Source organism: Lepisma saccharinum, chromosome 24 (assembly GCF_977018435.1).
Source record: "Lepisma saccharinum chromosome 24, izLepSacc3.1, whole genome shotgun sequence".
Lineage (NCBI taxonomy): Eukaryota > Metazoa > Arthropoda > Insecta > Zygentoma > Lepismatidae > Lepisma > Lepisma saccharinum.
Window position 1 is genome coordinate 46,464,916 of NC_139252.1, and position 19,852 is coordinate 46,484,767.

At 38.8% G+C, this 19,852-nt stretch overlaps 1 protein-coding gene across 3 annotated transcripts in view; it reads right to left on the bottom strand.

The window, feature by feature from the left end:
• Window positions 1-8,908: 8,908 nt before the first annotated feature.
• LOC145977945 (leucine-rich repeat-containing protein 45-like) overlaps window positions 8,909-19,852 on the bottom strand; it is a 28,857-nt gene continuing 17,913 nt past the window's right edge. For all 3 annotated transcript variants that reach the window (XM_083110280.1, XM_083110279.1, XM_083110278.1), the window contains exons 6-10: window positions 19,574-19,745; window positions 17,540-17,753; window positions 15,894-16,083; window positions 11,339-11,595; window positions 8,909-9,043 (exon numbers count right to left, since the gene is read on the bottom strand). In XM_083110280.1, coding sequence (XP_082966406.1) covers window positions 11,393-11,595; window positions 15,894-16,083; window positions 17,540-17,753; window positions 19,574-19,745 — 779 coding nt within the window. In that variant the 3' untranslated portion in view covers window positions 8,909-9,043; window positions 11,339-11,392. The remainder of the gene's footprint in view (window positions 9,044-11,338; window positions 11,596-15,893; window positions 16,084-17,539; window positions 17,754-19,573; window positions 19,746-19,852) is intronic.

Genomic DNA, 19,852 nt, shown 5'->3' on the forward strand with positions numbered 1-19,852 from the left:
CCATCTGTATGAGAATGGTGTTTCACCTTGATTTTTGTATCTGAAAATTCAGAATCACATTCCGGGCATTTTTCTGCATTGTTGAAATCTTCAATCTGTTTCTCTGTTAAAGGCAACATAGGTTTTGATTTTAATAAGATATTAGATGCTATGTCACGGCACTCAATTTCTATTCTATGTGCAAATTCTTTGATGGCATCTGGTCCCATGTGTGAATATTCTTTACTAACAACACCATCCTGTACAACAACATAATAAAAACTAGAAGGTTCATGTAGCTGGTATGGTGTAATTGAAGATTCTTCAGGATCTGGATTGCAGAATGCAAGAGGTTTGAGATTTGATTCAAAATCACAGACTATATATGCTGGGTGTTCCAACAAGGCTTCAAACTTTTTGAATTTGCAATTTTCACTTGGCATTGGCATCACCATATGAACAGGTTTATAGTTGCCACAGTATTTCAGATGCTCAATTAACTTGTTTTTAGCAATTTTTGCATTTTTTTCCTGAACCCCATTCACCATTTTTTGACCATCAAATACAGTTAAACATCTTCTGCACAACTTAAATATTCTATTAGATTTGTCTAGTTGTGTTCTGACTAAAGCTTCAAGATTATGTATCAGAGTGTAATGGTGTGTATCATCCCCTTCAATTAAGAGCAGATCAATCGGAACAGCAGAATCATTATTAAATGTACTGATTCTGAGAGGTGCTATCAAGCAATTGCCACGACCAGTGGAACAAATAAATACATTAATAGATAATTGTTTACCATTAATATCCCTGGCCTTTTTTTCAAATTTATCAATATTCTGAACAGACATTGGATATTCTAAACCCTCCATTGCTTCATCAAAATTGTGTTCATATTGTTTATAATAACTTATTCTCTGAGGATTCCTTGAAACTGGAAACAAAGCAGCTAAAATACACCACAAAAAGCATTTCTGGTCGGTATTTTCTATGTTAACCACGGCTCTTTTGTTTTTAATATTGGCCGGTAATGGCAGATATGTAGAACCTTGTAATGGGCTGAATTCAGAAATATTAACATATAACTTGTGTGGAGATCCGCATAGGCTCCATCCAGACTCTTTTGCTGCAAATTCAGAGTGTTTAATATTCAATTGATCTATCAAACTGCTTATTATTTTGTCTGAATTTGCATTTGAATATACAGGTACAGTTTCTGTTATGTGGGGCTGTGTAAATTTTGTGCCATTTGATTTCTTATATTGTGTAAACAATTTGAGGGACAGCTTATAAGAGCCATTTTGTGCATTTAGAATTGCCTGTACATCAGGATTTATACTGTTCAAAAAATTCTTAATGCCACATCTTGGCTCTGATACAAACCGATAATCTCTTAATTGGCCATTAAAACTGCTATGGATGGGTTCATAGCGTGGCTGCTTTGCAGGTCCAGCATTAACAGGTGCTTCATGCTTTCTTTTCAGACCAGATGTAGATGGTTGTGGGGGCAATATTGATGACTGTGCAGAGCAAGTACCTTTATGTTTATATGTAAAATATTCCATGCTATATTTTCTATGGCATTTGGGGCATATTTTTGTGGGAGTTCTGTATTTGTCTAGAAGACAATTCCTTTGGTGCCTGGCCCAATTAGAGCTAAATATATTTTTATTGCATTGATTACAATGTTTTTGATTTGGCATTTTTATTATTAGTTTATTATATAAAATTTCTTGGGTTTCAAATCAAAATTCTATGCTTAATAAAAAATATCAATTGGGTTCAGCAGTGTGATTTGTATATTTTGTATGTGTGTATGTGTGTTAATATTTTTGGCTTTGGTATTTATATAAAATTTCTCGGGTTTCAAATCAAAACTCTATACTTAATAAAAAATATCAGTTGGGTTCAGCAGTGTGATTTGTGTGTGTATGTGTGTGTGTGTGTGTTAATATTTTTGGCTTTGGTATTTATATAAAATTTCTTGGGGTTCAAATCAAAACTCTATACTTAATAAACCTATGACAGGTTGTCAAAAATTCTGTATATTAAATCAAATAGATTTGTAATTCAATTTATACAAATCTGCAATATTTTTGTGTTTAAAAAATATGAGCAGCACTGCAACAACACACCTTTTCTCTTCAACAACTCTCACAATACTGGCTGATATGCAATGCAAAATCTTTTTATATAGCCTAAACACGGACCGCATTGAAAATATCTGAAACAATAAGCCAATCAGAATATAACACATCATCACATTATGTCATAAGCAACCAATCAGAAAACAACACGTGTCTAATAATTTATTGCATAATATTGGATAATAATTTGTTGCACAGCATGATGCAATATAAATAAACCAGAAATAGGCCACAACTTGGCCACAAGTGGACCGGAAGTAGGCAAACCGGAAGTGGACCGGAAGTAAATATGTGTGGGTGTGGGTGGGTGTGGGTGTATGTGGGTGGGTGTGGGTGGGTGTGTGTGTGTGTGTGGGTGGGTGTATCATGGCCTAGTTTTAAGTGTAGCCAAAAAAAATATCAAGAGGGGCATATTTTTAACAAATTTATGGACAACAATCCCACAGAAGTGCCTTTTATAAGTGTGGGCAAATCAATCTGAGGGGGCTCTTCATTTCACAGAAAATTCCAGAGGGCATTTTTACAAAAATCTTGGATTAGAGGGGATGCTACACTTGAGCAAAAAGCTCATATGGGCATGTTGAGCTAGTTTTAAGTGTAGGCAAATCTGCTTGAGGGGGGCTCTTCATTTCTCGAGTTTATAATAGCATTAATCCCACTACTTTTGTTACTTCAAATAATGACACAGTTGTAGTTGGAACTTGTGTATATGTTTAGAAATACGTCATAATCTGTTCGTGTTGACGTCACATTCTCATCTCAGCAGAGGAAGTGAACCCGCCTGAATGTTTTCTCCTGACAACAGACTGAGTTGAAAAACAGGTGAAGGTGAGAAATCAACAGAAACATGGTAACGGTTAATGGAATGCCCAAATAGTGTAATTGGTAATTATTTTCATTCTAGTTATACTCGGAAATAATAATTAAATACAGAAACTTTCGTGTATTTACGTTTGTCTTGTCCAACGTTAATTCTATATGCAAGTGTGTTTAGTGATTGTGATGTGATTTAATATGCTATAGAATTGTTCTTTGCGCCTCTTCAGGAAGAAACGTAAGCAAATCTGTATCTTGCTTGTAAGTCCACATATGATAGGAAATATAAGTGATTATGAGAGATAAGTGATTATAAAACTGTGTTTAACTTTGAATACCGTGTTGTGTTTCTTTTCTACCCAGCAAGCCCTGCTGAGTGATAAAGAGTCTCATGTTCCCGACACAAGGAGCAGTGGACTAACTTTGTAACGACTAGTGTCCAACTTGAATACGTTGCAACTGAAGGGTCAATTTATGTTCCTTCATTTGTAGTTTGCTACTTTTTCTTCTTCTTTTTTTTGGTAGGGGAGATTTATCGTGGCATTTTCCATATTTCATCAGCTCCAAAATAGCATTCTGCTCCATAACCAATGAAGTGCAAATGAATACTATGAACTACAATTTTAAAATAATTTATTAAAATATAATACAAATTCCATTTGGTCCTTCATGATGATAAAATACTTGTAAATAGAACATGTCAATTGGATATAAAACAATACCCTTCAACGGGTATAAAAATAAAGAAGTTTCACTCTTGCACACAAGTGAATGACACACAGGCACAAAAACACACTTTAAAGGAAGAGAGAAAAATGAAGACACGGACGTCAATGACCGCTGGGCATGGATCTGGAAGTCACAGGGACTGGAACCACACTTCCCAGGTACTTGTTGAACGCCGAATACAGGAATCCAACTCGCTCGGCTTCATCAGCTCTGTAAAAACCAAAAAGGAAATTGAAATATAGTAGGGATGGGCCGATATGAAATTTTGGCTGATACCGATAAAGTACCGATATAAAATTTACCGATACCGATATTCTACCGATCCGATATAAAATTAGAAATGGTCCTTGAAGAACCTGAAATGTTCATTGATCTCCTTAATAAATGTGTGTTTTGAGATGACTGCAGTGCAAGAGAAGCTAAATATTTAAATATTTACTTTTTAGAAAGAAGAGCATGGAAATTATCCATAAAAATTACAACAAAATGGCAGAATTTTGCACTAAATTATAAGATATTTATCGATATATCGGATCGGTAAAATAATCGGTAATTTTACCGATAAACTGATATGCCTATATCAGCTGATACCGATAGAGTACCGATTAATCGGTCCCATCCCTAAAATATAGTATTAGATCAATCACATCACAGGAGGAGGAAATGTGAGGAACAAGGAACAAAGGCAACAAAAGGGGATTATAAGCACCATCTTGCATTGGGCACGCCACTGGTTCCAAATGTCAACCAGAATGCTGACAAATCAAATTTGCATCCACCATTAATTTAGTTATACCTTCATAATCCTTTAAATCTGGCTAATACTTTATATTGATCTAACACAGACAAGCATATATTAGTGACTTTTTTCACCCATACTTCCAACAGTTTCACAGAAAACCCTATACTCAGGTATATGGTTGGATGTATATGTTTCTTTCCTGTAGTACTTCACTTATTATCTTGTGTGTATAAATGTGTTTGTGTGTGTGTGTTTATATGTAATCTACACTGTTATATGTTTATTATTTGAATTATGTAAGCTTTCCTGTAATTGGAGATTGTCTCTGTAGGAAGCAAACGAATAAATAAATAAGAGCAAGAAAAAATTACAATACTTTACATCTCACACCCACCATGCCCTTTTGTTTCCACTTAGTATCACCAGTAGAGCTCAAAATGCCTGGAAACCCAATTTGAATAGACCTGCGTCAGTTGTCATATTGCTATTTTAATCCTTAAATGTCAGCTGACAGCCCAGTGTAGGCCACAACAATGGGAGTGGGAAATTTAAATTCCGCAAGGTTTAAAATAAAATTTTAATCTTGGAAACTATGAATGCTAGAGTTACAAATTGTACTACGTTTTGATCAGCTTATGGTCGGAAAACCTATTTGCATTATCAAGAAGAAGGAGAAGATGAAATTACAACAACAAAAAAATAATAATAATGAAATATGAAATGTGGGCAATGCCTGGAGATGAGGGTTCAAAATGATGTCTGATATGTGTTCCATTCTTGTGGCAAGAATTATGCACTTATTGTAGACAAAATGTTTTCCTAATATAAAAGCTGTGCTTCTTTCCAGTGCAAAATTTACCCTATCCCACAAATGTAGCCAGAATCAAAATAAACTTTACTAACAACATACCTCAAGGCTCATGTAGCACTCAAAACATGTATCTCTGAACATTACCTGAGTCTCAGTGCGCTCCAAAACTCACAAAATGCATTCTGAACAACATATGCCACCGCTGACATTAGCGACCTCAGCTTTTAGTGACACATATGTCGCACCAGCTTTTATGGGTTACAACAGCATTATTTTATGCAATATTATTTGTAACATACATATTACTTAGTGTACAGAATAGAGTACTGCATTGGACCACTTTCGCTTATTCATACTCGATTGAATCTCCCACACTCAAGCGTATAGAATCAAATATCATTTCAATGTGACAATATTCATAGAAGAAATACTAGGGTGAATCAAAAAGTAAGTTACACCCAACCCGTGTTCCTGTACTAAGAGGGATAAAATAATCACGCTTGGTGACAACACTGTCTGGAATGTTTTCTTCACACACCAGAAGCAGCCGTGCTTCAGCTGGTTTAGTATGCGAGTAGTCACAGTGTGAGTATAGCGCATCGTATTGATGTGGCGTCCAACATTGAGGTGTGCTCCGTCGTCCGATTTTTGTGGGCACAAAGGCATAATCGGAGTGAAATCCATCCCAAAATTGTCGAGGTGTATGGTGAGAATGCGATGTCACGCCCCATGATCGCAAAATGTGCCAGATGTTCAAAGAGGGAAGATCGAACGTGAACTACGAACTGCGTGTCGGGCAGCCTGCAACTGTGAACACTATCGACAACATGGAGCGTGTGAATGCAATCATTGTTGCTAACTGCCATTGCTAGTGAACTGAACATATCCTATGGTAGTGTGTCTAGCTGATTCGTGATCAGATGGGTTATCGTAAACTGTGCTCTCGCTGGGTGCCGTGCTTGTTAACCGACGGGCACAAAAATCAATGTTGTGATGCTGCACTGTCATTTCTTCGGCATTATTCCATGGATGGTTTGTAGTTTCTGAGCAAAATCATCACAGGAGATGAGCCCTGGGTGCACCAATACACTCCCGAGACAAAGAGGGCATCCATGGAATGGAGACATAAGGATTCGCCACCACCAAGAAAAGCCAAAACCTGTCCAATGATTCGAAAGGTCATGCTAAGGATCTTCTTCGATTCCGAAGGCATTGTTTACAGTGAGTTTGTGCCCCGAGGAACAACAATCAATGCTGCAACATAATGTGACACTTTAAAGAAGATGAGAAAAGCCATTAAAGATCGAAGGCCCGGAAGATTGGGGTTGTTGTACTTCAAGACAACGCTACCACCCCCCTCCCCCCATACAGCTGGTGTCACACAGGATTTACTGCAGAAATTCGAGTGGGAAATGTAGTCTCAGCCTCCCTATAGTCCCAATTTGGCACCCTGTGACTACCACCTTTTCGGTGCTCTCAAACAAGACCTAGGGGGTCAGCGTTTCGCGTCAGATGAGGAAGTGCAGGAACCAGTCTCAAAGTGGTTCAAAGAAATTGGACGGAATTTTTACACACAAGGAATCGAAAAACTGGTCACACAATACGAAAAGTGCTTGGAACACCTTGGTGACTATATATCGCTAGGTATTGGTAAGCTAGACTAAACTACAACTGCAGATGATGACTATGTTCACTTAAGTTTTAATTTCACTGCATCTTTCACTTAAGGATACATATTTGAGGGCTCACTACCACAGATAAATTATGGTTACAGGTGAACTAGTGGGCTTCGAGTGTATACCGATCATTTTGCCTGTTCGAGCATTATTCACTCAAGCAAAGAAGCTGTCAATTTCATATGCCATCTAGCATCGCCCATGCGAACTATAAGACACTGAAGCGAAAAGCGCTTGATGCAGCTAATACAGAATGTATTCTCAAAATAAACAAATCCTTTATTTAAAATAATCCTTATTACATTAAGCCAAATAAAGTCTCGTGAGTATCAATATCATTTATGGTACCTGATGTTTTGGATATCTCTATCTTTCTGCTCCAAGGATGCCCTAAGCTTCTCCAGCTCTCTATCCTTGGCCCTCAACACCTCTGTCTGCTGTATATGCAGCTCAGTGACCTTTGCCTGCAGCTGCTCCATTTGCATATGAAGCCGTCGGTTCTCATCCTGTTTCTCTGCTAACCGTGATGATTCCTCAGATGCTAACTGCCGTGATTTCTGGGAATCCATCTTCTCATTTGCGAGACTCTGAAATTATAATATGGTCATCTCAACACAATAAGTATGAGGTTGAACTTGATATTTACATATGTATGTATATGTAGTTTCAAACATCTAGGAAGCATAATTGAGAGAAGTGGAAGAATAGATGAGGAGATAAACAGAAGAGGGCAATTGGGAGGAGAGCTTCATCTAAGAGTTCGAAGATTAATATGGAACAGGAATGTACCTTTGAAATGCAAGAAGGTAATATATAATACATACTATGTACCAATAATTACATACGGAGCAGAGACTTGGACAATGACAGAGAGACAAAAGAAATATGCAGGCAATGGAGATGAAACTTTTAAGGAGTATATTGGGGAAGACTAGAAGGAATAGGATAAAGAATGAGGAGATCCGACAGACAGTGGAGGTGGAGAAGCTCCAGGACAGAATAGATCAGGCACAGATGAGATGGTTTGGACACTTGAAGAGGATGGATGCAGAAAGACTACCAGTAAGTGCTTACAATGCACAAGGAGTGGGAATAAGGCCAAGGAGGAGACCAAGATGTCAGTGGAAAGAGCAGATAGCAGAGAGTGTTAGGGGAAGAGGACAAGATTGGAACACCGTGGAAAGAGAGGAGTGGTGGAAGACCAGAAGAAAATGGAGAGGCTTGACTTCTATGCCGACCCAGCCACAATATGGCAATAAGCCCTTTAACGAAAACAAAATGGAAGGCAGGAATCTAAGAAGAAAAAATATACCTGTTAAAGCTTCCTGCAGGAAGTTATGTAACCTGCAGGACTGGATCTATATGTATTTCTTAAACCACAAAAAGTAATGAGGAAAAGAAAACGGAAAAACCAATATTCTGTGGAAAAGATGTTCTGGTCTTTTTAGGCACCAGAACATAAGAGCACACCCTCGAATGTATGCAGGTTGGTGGATATCTTCTGGGGGTTCCCCCTTTTCTGTCTGTTAAAAGCTTCCTCAATCAATTGATAAAACTACTATTGTCAACAACTAAAGTTATACTGTCTCTGAGGACAAAGTTAAAAGCTGAGGCTGAAAAGGAATACTCAGCACATAGGGACAAATACAGGCCATGACCGCACAGAACACTATCCTGGCTGTTTGGTCCAGGTGCCGGAGCCCACTATGGGGAAGTGAGATTGGCTTCATTTGTCACTCTGAAACCACCTCCATTAAGCTCTTTTTTTCTATTTAATGCCACGTTGGTATGCTTATTACATGCACGGCGAATGCTTTGCCAGACTGGAGACCAAATTTGCTAGTTGGTTATATTTAGTTTTCGGTGAAGTACCCCCATGTCCCACGTCACTTGCCACTTCAGTATTAAACATTAGTAAGAGTTCAAAATATGACACCGAAAGAAGTGACAACACACTTTCTGAACTCACCTCATGCAAATGGGAAAGCTTCCTTTGCAGTTCCCCCATCTCGCTCATGACCATGCTGTTCTGCTTCTGAAGTTCTGTTACTAGAGAATGCTGGGTGTTCAGCTGCTGCTCAAAGGTTGACTTCTCTGCCTGCAGAGCCCTTGTTCTATCTTCCAACTGCTGCATCTGCTCCAACTAAAAGAACAAGCAATTTCGAATGACGAAGTTCATTCCAATAGAAATAGTTCGCCCGTAACATTTACAGCTTCAGGCTTGATATAGCTCGTCATTTAACTTTAGGTTAGAGTTGGTGTTTTAAGTCCACTTTATGCACAGTAAGGCTAATCGGGACTGGACCTACAGTTTAAAGTGGGATCCGAACCACTTGTACCTCCACCGGGTATCGAACCCGGGACCCCTTGATTACAAGGCAATGACGCTACCACTGCACCATGGGGGAGGCCTACTTTAGGTTAGACTTCCATATTATAGGGATGAGACACACTAATCAGTATCAGGCTCATAGTGTATCACTAAAATTGCTGATAATTTTAACGATCCAATATTCTAGAAACAACTTGTAATTTAGAGCATTATTTTTAAAAAATAAGCAAGTTTTGAAGTGTGTTGTTAGTAATTTGTAAAGAATAATTGTCAGTTTCAGTGTATATATGTGATGATTGTTGATTGATTGATTTGGGGTTTTAAGTCCACTTTATGCACAGAAAGGCTAATCGGGACTGGACCTACAGTTTAAAGTGGGATCCGAACCACTTGTACCTCCACCGGGTATCGGACCCGGGACCCCTTGATTACAAGGCAATGACGCTACCACTGCGCCATGGGGGAGGCCTACTTTAGGTTAGACTTCCATATTATAGGGATGAGACACACTAATCAGTATCAGGCTCATAGTGTATCACTAAAATTGCTGATAATTTTAGCGATCCAATATTCTAGAAACAACTTGTAATTTAGAGCATTATTTTTAAAAAATAAGCAAGTTTTGAAGTGTGTCGTTAGTAATTTGTAAAGAATAATTGTCAGTTTCAGTGTATATATGTGATGATTGTTGATGGATTGATTTGGTGTTTTAAGTCCACTTTATGCACAGAAGGCTAATTGGGACTGGGCCTACAGTTTAAAGTGGGATCCGAACCACTATGTGCCTCCACCGGGTATCAAACCCGGGACCCCTTGATTACAAGGTGACGACGCTACCACTACGCCACCCAGGAGGCCTCGATGATCGTTGACATCAATACATTTTTCTATTCTCTAGCCCAAACATGAGTTTTGCATGCAACAGACGATACTCTCAAGTTTGCAAACACATGTGACAATTTTACTTTTCAAAGCAGCAAGCAATAATAATACAGACACAGCAGGGAATACAAGTCTTGTGTCAGCCATTACCAAAATAGGCATCACCTTTGAGTGTATCTGTAATTCAATGAAATTTTTGCATATGGGTCAAAATTATTTCAAGTTCCAATAATGACCCCTTCAAGATAACAGGTTTTCTTCCCCAAGAACCATGAAAGGTATTGATTGATTTGGTTTATTTTACTTCGCTTTTCTGCCACTTTTGGCTAATTGTGAAAATGAGGGTGAGAGACGATTTCATAAAATTGATGAAGGGACACTCACAAAGAACACCCATGCCCAGCCTGGGATTCGAACACGGGACCCCTGGGATAGTAACACACTGTGCTAACCACTCCATTACCAAAATAGCAGGCAAACACCATGGAGGCCAGCGAAAGGTTGAGTATCTCTTTTATTCACCTACCTAATACTAATCCCATTTTCCACCTTAATTTACTATTCATAAGTGGGAAAAGAGTGACGCGGTAGTATATGAATACGGAGAAACTAGTACTCACTTTTATCCGCAAAGCTGTTTTTCCTTTTTTGACTAATTTCAGTGGCCACTGCTACCATCCTCGTTGGAACTTGCTGTACTGTTGCTTGGCATGCGTCTTTTGTTTGTAGTTCTCTGGCTGCTGCTAGGTGCGCTGTTGTTAACTGTGCGTCTGGGTCTGTGTCATCTGCTATTTCTGGGCAATAACTCTTGTAGTAGGGGAATCCAAGTGTGGTGTACTTGCCCGCTAACACTGCCCACACGCTTGTAGACTCCAAAATCAAGGAAACACATGCCAAAACGCACTTCCCGCATGAGTTAAACATCGATAGCGGGCAAGCGCACCACACTTGGATTCCCCTACTACAACAGTTATCGCCCAGAAATAGCAATGACACAGACCCAGACGCACAGTTAACAACAGCACACCTAGCGGCAGTCAGAGAACTACAAACAAAAGACGCACGCCAAGCAACAGTACAGCAAGTTCCAACGAGGATGGTGGCAGTGATCACTGATATTAATCGAAAAAGAAAAAACAGCTTCGCGGATAAAAGTGAGTACTAGTTTCTCCGTATTTCATTTTCTAGTAGATTTCTCAGTAATAAAATTCGCAAGCAGTTTACCTCTTTTGTCCTAAATTTCTGGAAAACAGCTCCTATTTCATCATCCGCTCTGCTTCATTCCTGCAAAATTTGAGCTTTCAACTCTGACCTTTCCTTCTCCAACTCCAAGATGGCTCTTTCCAGAGAAGAAATTTTGCTCCTCAAGCTCTCGTGGATCTTCCCTGCTTCCTCTTGGCTTCTGCCCAGCTGCTGCTCAAACTGGAGGTCAGCCTCTTCCAGCAGGTGATTGTACCTCTCTTGCTCTGCAGAAACTCTCGCTACATAAAAATAATTATTAATAATGATGATTATTTCAACATATTTATGAAATTATCAACGTGATGAACCTCACAATGAAAATGCCGTATTCACCACATAATCATCGCAGATTTTATGCGTAACCTTTTTTTTTTGTAAAAAATTGGAGTGTGACTTGTAAGTGCTTTCGTTTTTTAAAAATTGAGCTGGAATGCTTGTGAATACACATTCAAATTGAATAGTCCAAATTGATGCCATAATTTCTTCATCACAGTTTAGCGAAAAAATTTCAGTCTGAAAAATAAAGACACATTTGTTGTTAAACAGTCAAAATATTACACTTGAGAAAATTTACTAGGGTGTTGTAAAGTATGGACTTACAAAATTTAATCTTCTGTGTCTGAAGATTGTGTGTAGTTATTGCTGTTCTGTTTAACTTTTATGCTATGTGATGATTAGAATTATAACATGTGATGAAAGGATAGAAACCTAGTTTTGGACTGAAAAAACAGGGTCATGATTATGCAGTGAAATACGGTGTGCATTAACACATTCCTACATGCTTTGGGTAGAATGATCATACAATGAAAGCTAAACAGACATTAAAAAAGACAGACTATAAGAGCTCTCTTTGTCCAGTGTTTCTGATTCCCCTCAAATTATGTCATTATGTCAAATATCCTTATTTCAGCATTTCAAATGGGGCCTTTCTGATGGCATATTGGTAGCATTGCCACCGTGTGGGTCCCCGATCTGATACCTGGTGGAGATACAGTGGTAAATCCAGTCTCGATTAGCCTAACATACTCGGCCACAAACTCAAGACAACTTGATTGATATGTAGTGAAATACCTCCTGCGGTACTAAGTACTTAGTTTCTTCTCTAGCTTTCATATCATGTGGCTTCCTCAGGAGATAGGACAAGAATAGTCAAGATTTAAGACATGGGCAGGTAAGTTAAGGTTAAAATATAAAAATACGATAAAAAGATAAAAGACGGTGCAGTGCCCTGTCACTCCTTCCTACTCCATATCTGGCTGGCAACTGAATGTCAAAGTATGTACATGCCAAAACTGGTCTTTGTTACTTAGTGAAATGATGGAATATGGTGTAAGTTACGCCTTACCTCCTGTGATGTTCATCTGTTTTGAAAATTTCTATTTGTTCTATTCTTATTCTATACTTTTTCTACCATCTTGGGTTTGTCAGTACTGCAATCATTAATGAGGAATTCATGAAATAGATGAATGAACAAAGACAATGACAATATTAAAACTTAGGCCTGATGCTCTCCTAGCACATCAAGTTTTATGTACCGTATTTACGCGTGTATAATGCGCACTTTTTTCCAAAATTTTTGCCCTTCAAAACTGTGGTGCGTATTATGCACGGAATAATTTGGACAGCCAAAATGAAATCACGCATTTTTTTTCACTATGTCACTGCGTATAACATGTATATATCTACAGATTGATTTTCTTTAGCAATAATAATTTTAAAAAATAACTTTTTAATGCGAAATGGCCATTTTCCATGAGTTGTCACTTAGTAATTTAAAGTTTTGTGACATCGAGAAAAGCAGCACCCGTTCTGGCGGCATTCAAGCACGCGCCTCCCGTCACACGGGAGACGTATCAAGCGGTATTTTTCGCGGGAGAAATAACTTCCACAAAAATTGTTTTCGCCTTAGCCATGGTCATGAACAAAGATCGGGCGAAAAATACATTTTTTGCACTCGTTCCCTTCAGAAGCACTCTACCGCTCGCAAGTGGGTCTGATCTAAAAATAAACACCAGACCACGCTTCAGTTATATCCAATAGCACTTGACCTCTGCCCTCCCCTCCCCCAAGCGTACCATGTTACCCGCAGCCGACGGCTGCTACCCAACATGCCAGGCTTGTTTTGCCATTGTGATTTCGTTTGCTCTTGGATACATGAGAAGAGATCGAATATGCTTGGATGTTATTTTAAATCGACTTTGTAGCGTACAACTTCCGGTAATCGCTTTCATTCAAAACGTATTCTTTGTTCCCTGTAACACTTCATAAAGAAGTGAAACTGTTATAGATAATCAAAGCCACATAGGCCAACTAAAGATCGTCAACACTCTTAATGCATTTTCATCCAGGTTTCCGCAAAAGTTCACTTCGATCTTACTTGCATCATAACTCCCGTTTACCACTTTCTACATTTTCATGACTGTGCCGATGTCCTAATATTTGCCAAAAGTGTTCCGTTGGCAGAGTGACTTCTCCCTCTTTTCTTCTCAGCAAACGTTTAAGGGGGGGGGGGGGGGCAATGCCGATTGTCTTCTTGCTCGTGTGTGCACACAGGCTGATTACAGGCAAGGGTGGAAGTGGACCGCTCTTTCTTTCCTTTGACTTCTAAAATGGTCAACCAGTTCTGGATGCATTCTTGAAAACTAACAAAAACCATAGGACAAGTATAAAAAAAAATTATTAAAAAAATGCCCCCCTACCCAGCTTTCTCCGCCACTGGTCTGCACGGCAATGTAATAATTGCAGAATTCAGGTCCTATTTTTTTCTTTTTTTAATGCTATTGTATTGAAATATTGCCGTATTATTGTTTGTTGCAAGGTAAAACGTAAAGAAAGGGTTTATTCTTTCTTCTTCACACAGCTGATAAAAGTTCAGCCTTCGACAGTTGCATTATCTTTGAAATACGGAGGATTTTCCCTGACCACCTGTTGCTCGAACTTCTAGCCGGTCGCCTTGTTTTTACGCTGCAACTGGCGCCAGTGTTTTGTCTAGCGTCTGCGAAGTTGTCGCTTGTGGATAACAGCAATGACTCATCCAGCACGAAGGCAAGTCATTGTTTTGTATCTCGCAAAGCTGTTTTGATTTCATGATAACGAAATTCGATCTTCAGAAAGAAAAAGAAGAGTTAAAACAACTTCATGTTCTGCACCTTTATCTTCAGAACCTCAATGTGTAAGCTGCGAACGATTTTTTAAAAAATGCTCAATGTATAAGCTGACACCGATTATCGTCGATTAACGTGAGAGTAAATAAAGATCTGCCATTTTGATATCTGAAAATGCGCAGGTTTCATAAATCTTGTTTTGAGTTCATTTTATGCTTTTGGGCCTATCGGGACTAAATATACAGTTTCACTTTAGTGAAATCTAATTCCAAACCAAAATGATTATCGAGTACGACACTGTTCAATGTGTCTTAGAATACGCATTGGGTGCAAATAGATCGCAAGTTGCCCGTTTCCTTTTTCAGGCTGGCTTACAATGCAAGTCGAGGAAGAGGAAGGACTGCTCCCTGGAATGGGGGAGGGGTGAATTAGAAGTTGGTCGAAGGAAGGAAAATTACATTTTTACGACGTATTTTACACAGCTGAACCAAAACGAAATTTACAGCCCCTTTTTTTTGTGCCTAGAAAGGTGAGATCTTCCGAGAGATCTTACCTTACCAGTTCATCTTGTAACAGACAATGCTCTAGTAGACCCGTATTAAATCCAACATTCATTCTGCCCGATTATCTCCTAATAATCGTTTTTGGTGCAAATTCCAATAACAACCCCTTCGAAATAACTACCTTTTTCCTGGGAACTATGAAAGGTCGTTGTATCGAGAGTTGACTGTAACAAATATGAAGGTAACATAATTACATCAACACTTACCAAATAGAAATAATTACTGTATATTTACTACGCTATTGCGGCTTGACTCACGTAAATAAATAAATAACGTTTACACTTAATTTCGTCATTCATTCCCAGTTACTAATACAAGCAGTCTGAAATGTCCTCTCTTCCATCCATCTTGTTCGATATTCCCGTTACCTTAAAACTTTTGATCATCATTTCAAGGGAGATGGAGTTCCATGCCTCACGAACCCATTCACAAACATTCGGCAGCGACGCACGTTTCACCCTCCCGCTTGATGAGAGTTCATGCTGCCTTGATGTCATCCATCTATTGTAAGCATCACGCACTGCGACCTTGAACGGGTGGTTGATAACTATGCTCCCCCCTCTCCTATGAAAAGCCCAACATCTGGAAGTTCAAGGTCGCGTGGTGAATGCATCAGCTACGAAAGCAAGGAAAAGATCGTTTTTATGATCTACTGATTAATTTTAAATGAAATACGTAAATGTTAGTCGGACGCTAAGAAAGCCATTTCTGGAACCTGAATTGTACTGCGCATTATATACGAGATATATTTTTTTGTTGCTTTTCCCCATCAAAAACGAGGGTGCGTATTATACACGCACGCGCATTATACACGCGTAAATACGGTATTTACTTACGTTACCTGTTGAGAAAAATGGCCTGTACACTCACCTCTCTGTTCAGCCTGTGCTTCCATTAGCTTCTTTTGCAGCTCGGATACTTCTTCTGCCAACTGACGAATCTGCTTCTCTTTCAGCTGGTTCTTCTTGTCCAACTCCTTCGCTTGCTGGTCCAGGGTCAGCAACTTAGATTTCTCTGCAGTCATCAGTGCAGAGAATTCCTCTTCCTTTCCCAGGATTTTCTGTTGTTTTTTTTTTAAAAAAAACCAAAAACAAAAGGAGTCAAGGATGGTCTACAATAACATGTTAATTCCTCCATAAATATTAGGGACAGACTAATGTCAAGTTTTTGTCCATATCTGAAGTACCATAATGGAATTCACTAGACCTAAGCCGAGACCACTTTGAACCGATACGTACTCTTACTGATTCTCTCCGATACCAATACCGCTGTTTGAAAATTATACCAATTAAAAGTTGTTTAAAATATTGATTAATATTATTGCATAAGTACTGCACTCCAATTATATGCATCAGGATGCTTTAAAGTATTAAAAATTACATCAAAATATTAAAATACCTGGTTTGTAAACAAAAAGTATCTTTTTTTCTCAAACAATGGTGGTGCAAAATAAATAAAAAACTTCAATTTTGGCATAATTTCCAGGATATCCTGTCATAACTATTAGATATAGGTCATATCATTACTGAAAATTTAGAATATCAGCAGCCAAAATTTCAGTTTCTTATGAATACAATTGTCCCTAAAACAGTGGCTCCTGTGCAAATAAACCTTTCTTCAGAAAGGAACAATATATGCTCAAAATATTAATTAGTGTAATTAAATACGAGGAATGATCGGAATATAGAATACAAAGCCTGCAAATCCCAGTAGGTATTTATCAGAAAAATAAAAACGAACTCACGTGAAAGGATACTTCATGCACTACTTCTCAACATAGTCCCTCCCCGGTTCAGGCATTTACCCAGTGCTACACGTGGTTCATGATGCCCGTCTCATAGAACTCAGGGTCCTGTTGTTGGAGCCCAACCCAAGATGTCACGGGTATTGTGAGCTGTGTGTGGAGTTGTATTGTCAGAAGCAAAATGACTGCTGGTGAAAAGTCCGGGCCTCTTTTACCCAAATCGCTATTCATAGGCGCAGCAATGATGCCAGTTTCACTTGGATGATGTTGTGCACGAGGAAGTAACAGTTGGGCTTGGACAACAGGACCCAATGTTTTAAGATATAGGCATCGTGAAGTGCTGGGATAAAGGCCTGAACCGGGGAGGGTACTATGTTGAGAAGTAGTGTATGAAGTATTCTTTCACATGAGTCCATTTGTATTAATCTAATAAATACCTACTGGAATTTACAGGCTTTGTATTCTTCTTTCGGGTCATTCCTCGTAGATGTTGTTTCCTTGTAATCAAGACATCCACGGTTAGATGCACAGTGATTTGGATTGAACTTTAAACTGTAAGTCCAGTCCCTTTCTGTGTATAAAGTGGACTTAGACACAAACTCAACATGTAATTAAATAGATTGATTGATGTGGTTTATTTTACTTCACTTTTCTTTAACTTTTGGCTAATTGTGAAGACGAGGATGAATGATGAAATTGATGAAGGGACTCTCAACAGAATGCCCAGCCGGGATTCAAACCTGGGACATTATTAAATAGAGAATACACTTACCTCCCTAACATCCTGAATACTCTTCTGCATTTGGACTGTGAGATTCTCCAACTGCTGGTCCTTCTCCGCCACAAGCTGCTCCAAAGTCTCACTCTTCTGCTCGCTGATCCTCAGCGTGGATTCCAGCTTTTCGATCCTGTGAGTCAGGGAGGCTATCTTAGACCCCCTCTCCTTCAATATGTTCTCCAGCTGATGCAAATAATTTTCACTGCTCCTGAACAACAAATTAAAGAAACACATGAGCAAAATACATTTAAAAAAAAGGGATTGGGTAGATTAACTGGTACTAAAAGGGCCTCCTTGATAATGTAGTGGCAGCACTAGGTCGCAGGTTCAATCTCATGTGGAGGCACATTGCATAGGGATTCAGATTCCACTTTAAACTCTACATCCAATACCGATTAGCCTATCTGAGCATAAAGTGGACTTTAAGAAAACCTATTTAACTAGTACTATAGTTGTACATGTTGATATGGGATTATCAGTCTTTTTTGATATAATAGCCAATAATGTCAATAATTGGCTATTATATCAAAAGATACCTTGCAATTAAGTGCATGCTTAATGTACCCTGGTTTCATGAAATTAATTTCCAATATAATATTGGGCCTCTCCGACTGCGCAGTGGTAGCGTCGTCGCCTTGTAATCAAGGGGTCCCGGGTTCGATACCTGGTGGAGGCACATAGTGGTTCGGATTCCACTTTAAGCTGTAGGTCCAGTCCCAATTAGCCTTACTGTGCATAAAGTGGAAATAAAGCACAAAATTAATCAATCTCTCCTTTCACCTCACCCTGGGTGCCAAGCAAGCAGATTATATTTGCGCCGGAATTACAAAAGGGGGGGTTTCACACAATAATTTATATTTTGATGTCCCTGGTTCGTTTACGCATGTACAGCAAGTGAATATACAACTGGTTAAATGGACAGTACCGTAGTTCTCGGAATCATAACATTCTAGTAGGATATATTGGTTTATTATATGTAGTTATATATATATACATATTTTACATAGCGTTTCCATGTGTGTCTTGCATAGACCAAATTAACAAATCTCTAAATCAATATAATTGCGCACCTATGGCATAACCATCGGCATTTCCTTTACCACAAAGTTAGCATAACTATCTTTGCGGGCCCACCCTCAGCTTAAATGATATTCCGTTCCTTACAAATGCGTTTCCTTATGCCTTCAATCTTTCTTTTGGGCATCAATTATTCAATACGGAAATATCCACATAATCAAAGCTTTTTCTAAAAGGGGACTTGGGACAACAACAGGGGTTGGCTTAACCAAATGCTACATTATTATAACCAGTCTAGCCACCATAAGTGGACTAAACTTGAGGAGACGTTCCTCTTTCGTCGATCAATGGGGAAACACTGTTTTTCTGCTAAAGCCCACTGGTCTTTTTTATAGTCTGGTTAAACGTCCGTGGACGTGGACCCCGTAGCGTTGGAAAATTCCACTGCTACGGTCTTTTGAAAGACAGATAGCTCCCCCAACCAGGGAGATAAAAAACAGGGGAATCTAATATCCAGCAAAGCACAATCCAATAAGCACATACACTTACATGCAAAAATAACATAAAAGTACACTCATGGAAACATATTACTTAACCCTACACCTAGTAGCTGGCCAGCAATTAATTAATACAATAATCATTAAGGTTCTAAACATTGCTACTTTACATAGAATTGATATACAGTAGAACCCCGATTTTATGTTTCGGCATTTTAAATTCCCAAAAAATCTTCATGTAGCCCCTACACAGCAAAATGTTATAAATTTTCCCCGATTTTATATTTTCTTGCATTTTAAGTTTTTTCACCTTGGTTTAACAAAAGTTGTAAAATAGAGGTTCCACTTTGTTCTTGTATTTGTACTTTTCATATTTTTGGTCACTTTTCTGTCACTTTTGGAATCAGGATGGCGCTTTCAACTATCTCCCACCAGGTACCACTTGCACCAAAGACAAGAGTGCCAACCATTAAACTCACTATATATTTTTTATATTTATCAGCATTTGGCATACCTTCCAAGCTCACTGATATGTCCCTCATTCTCGACGATCCGCTGCAACATTTCATGCAGCTGCTTGCTCTTCTCAAAGCTCACACTCTTCAGCTGCTGAGACATGGCATCCGTCTGCATCTTGCACTGCTGGGTGACTTGTTCCCTGGACTCTGTGTGCTTCCCACAAAGCTCTGAAAGTAGGCCACGTGCACATAAGGACTGAATGTTCCAGGACAGTAGTCATTTACACAGTCACTTGACAAACACACTATGCAAGTAAATCTTATAACACAGTCTA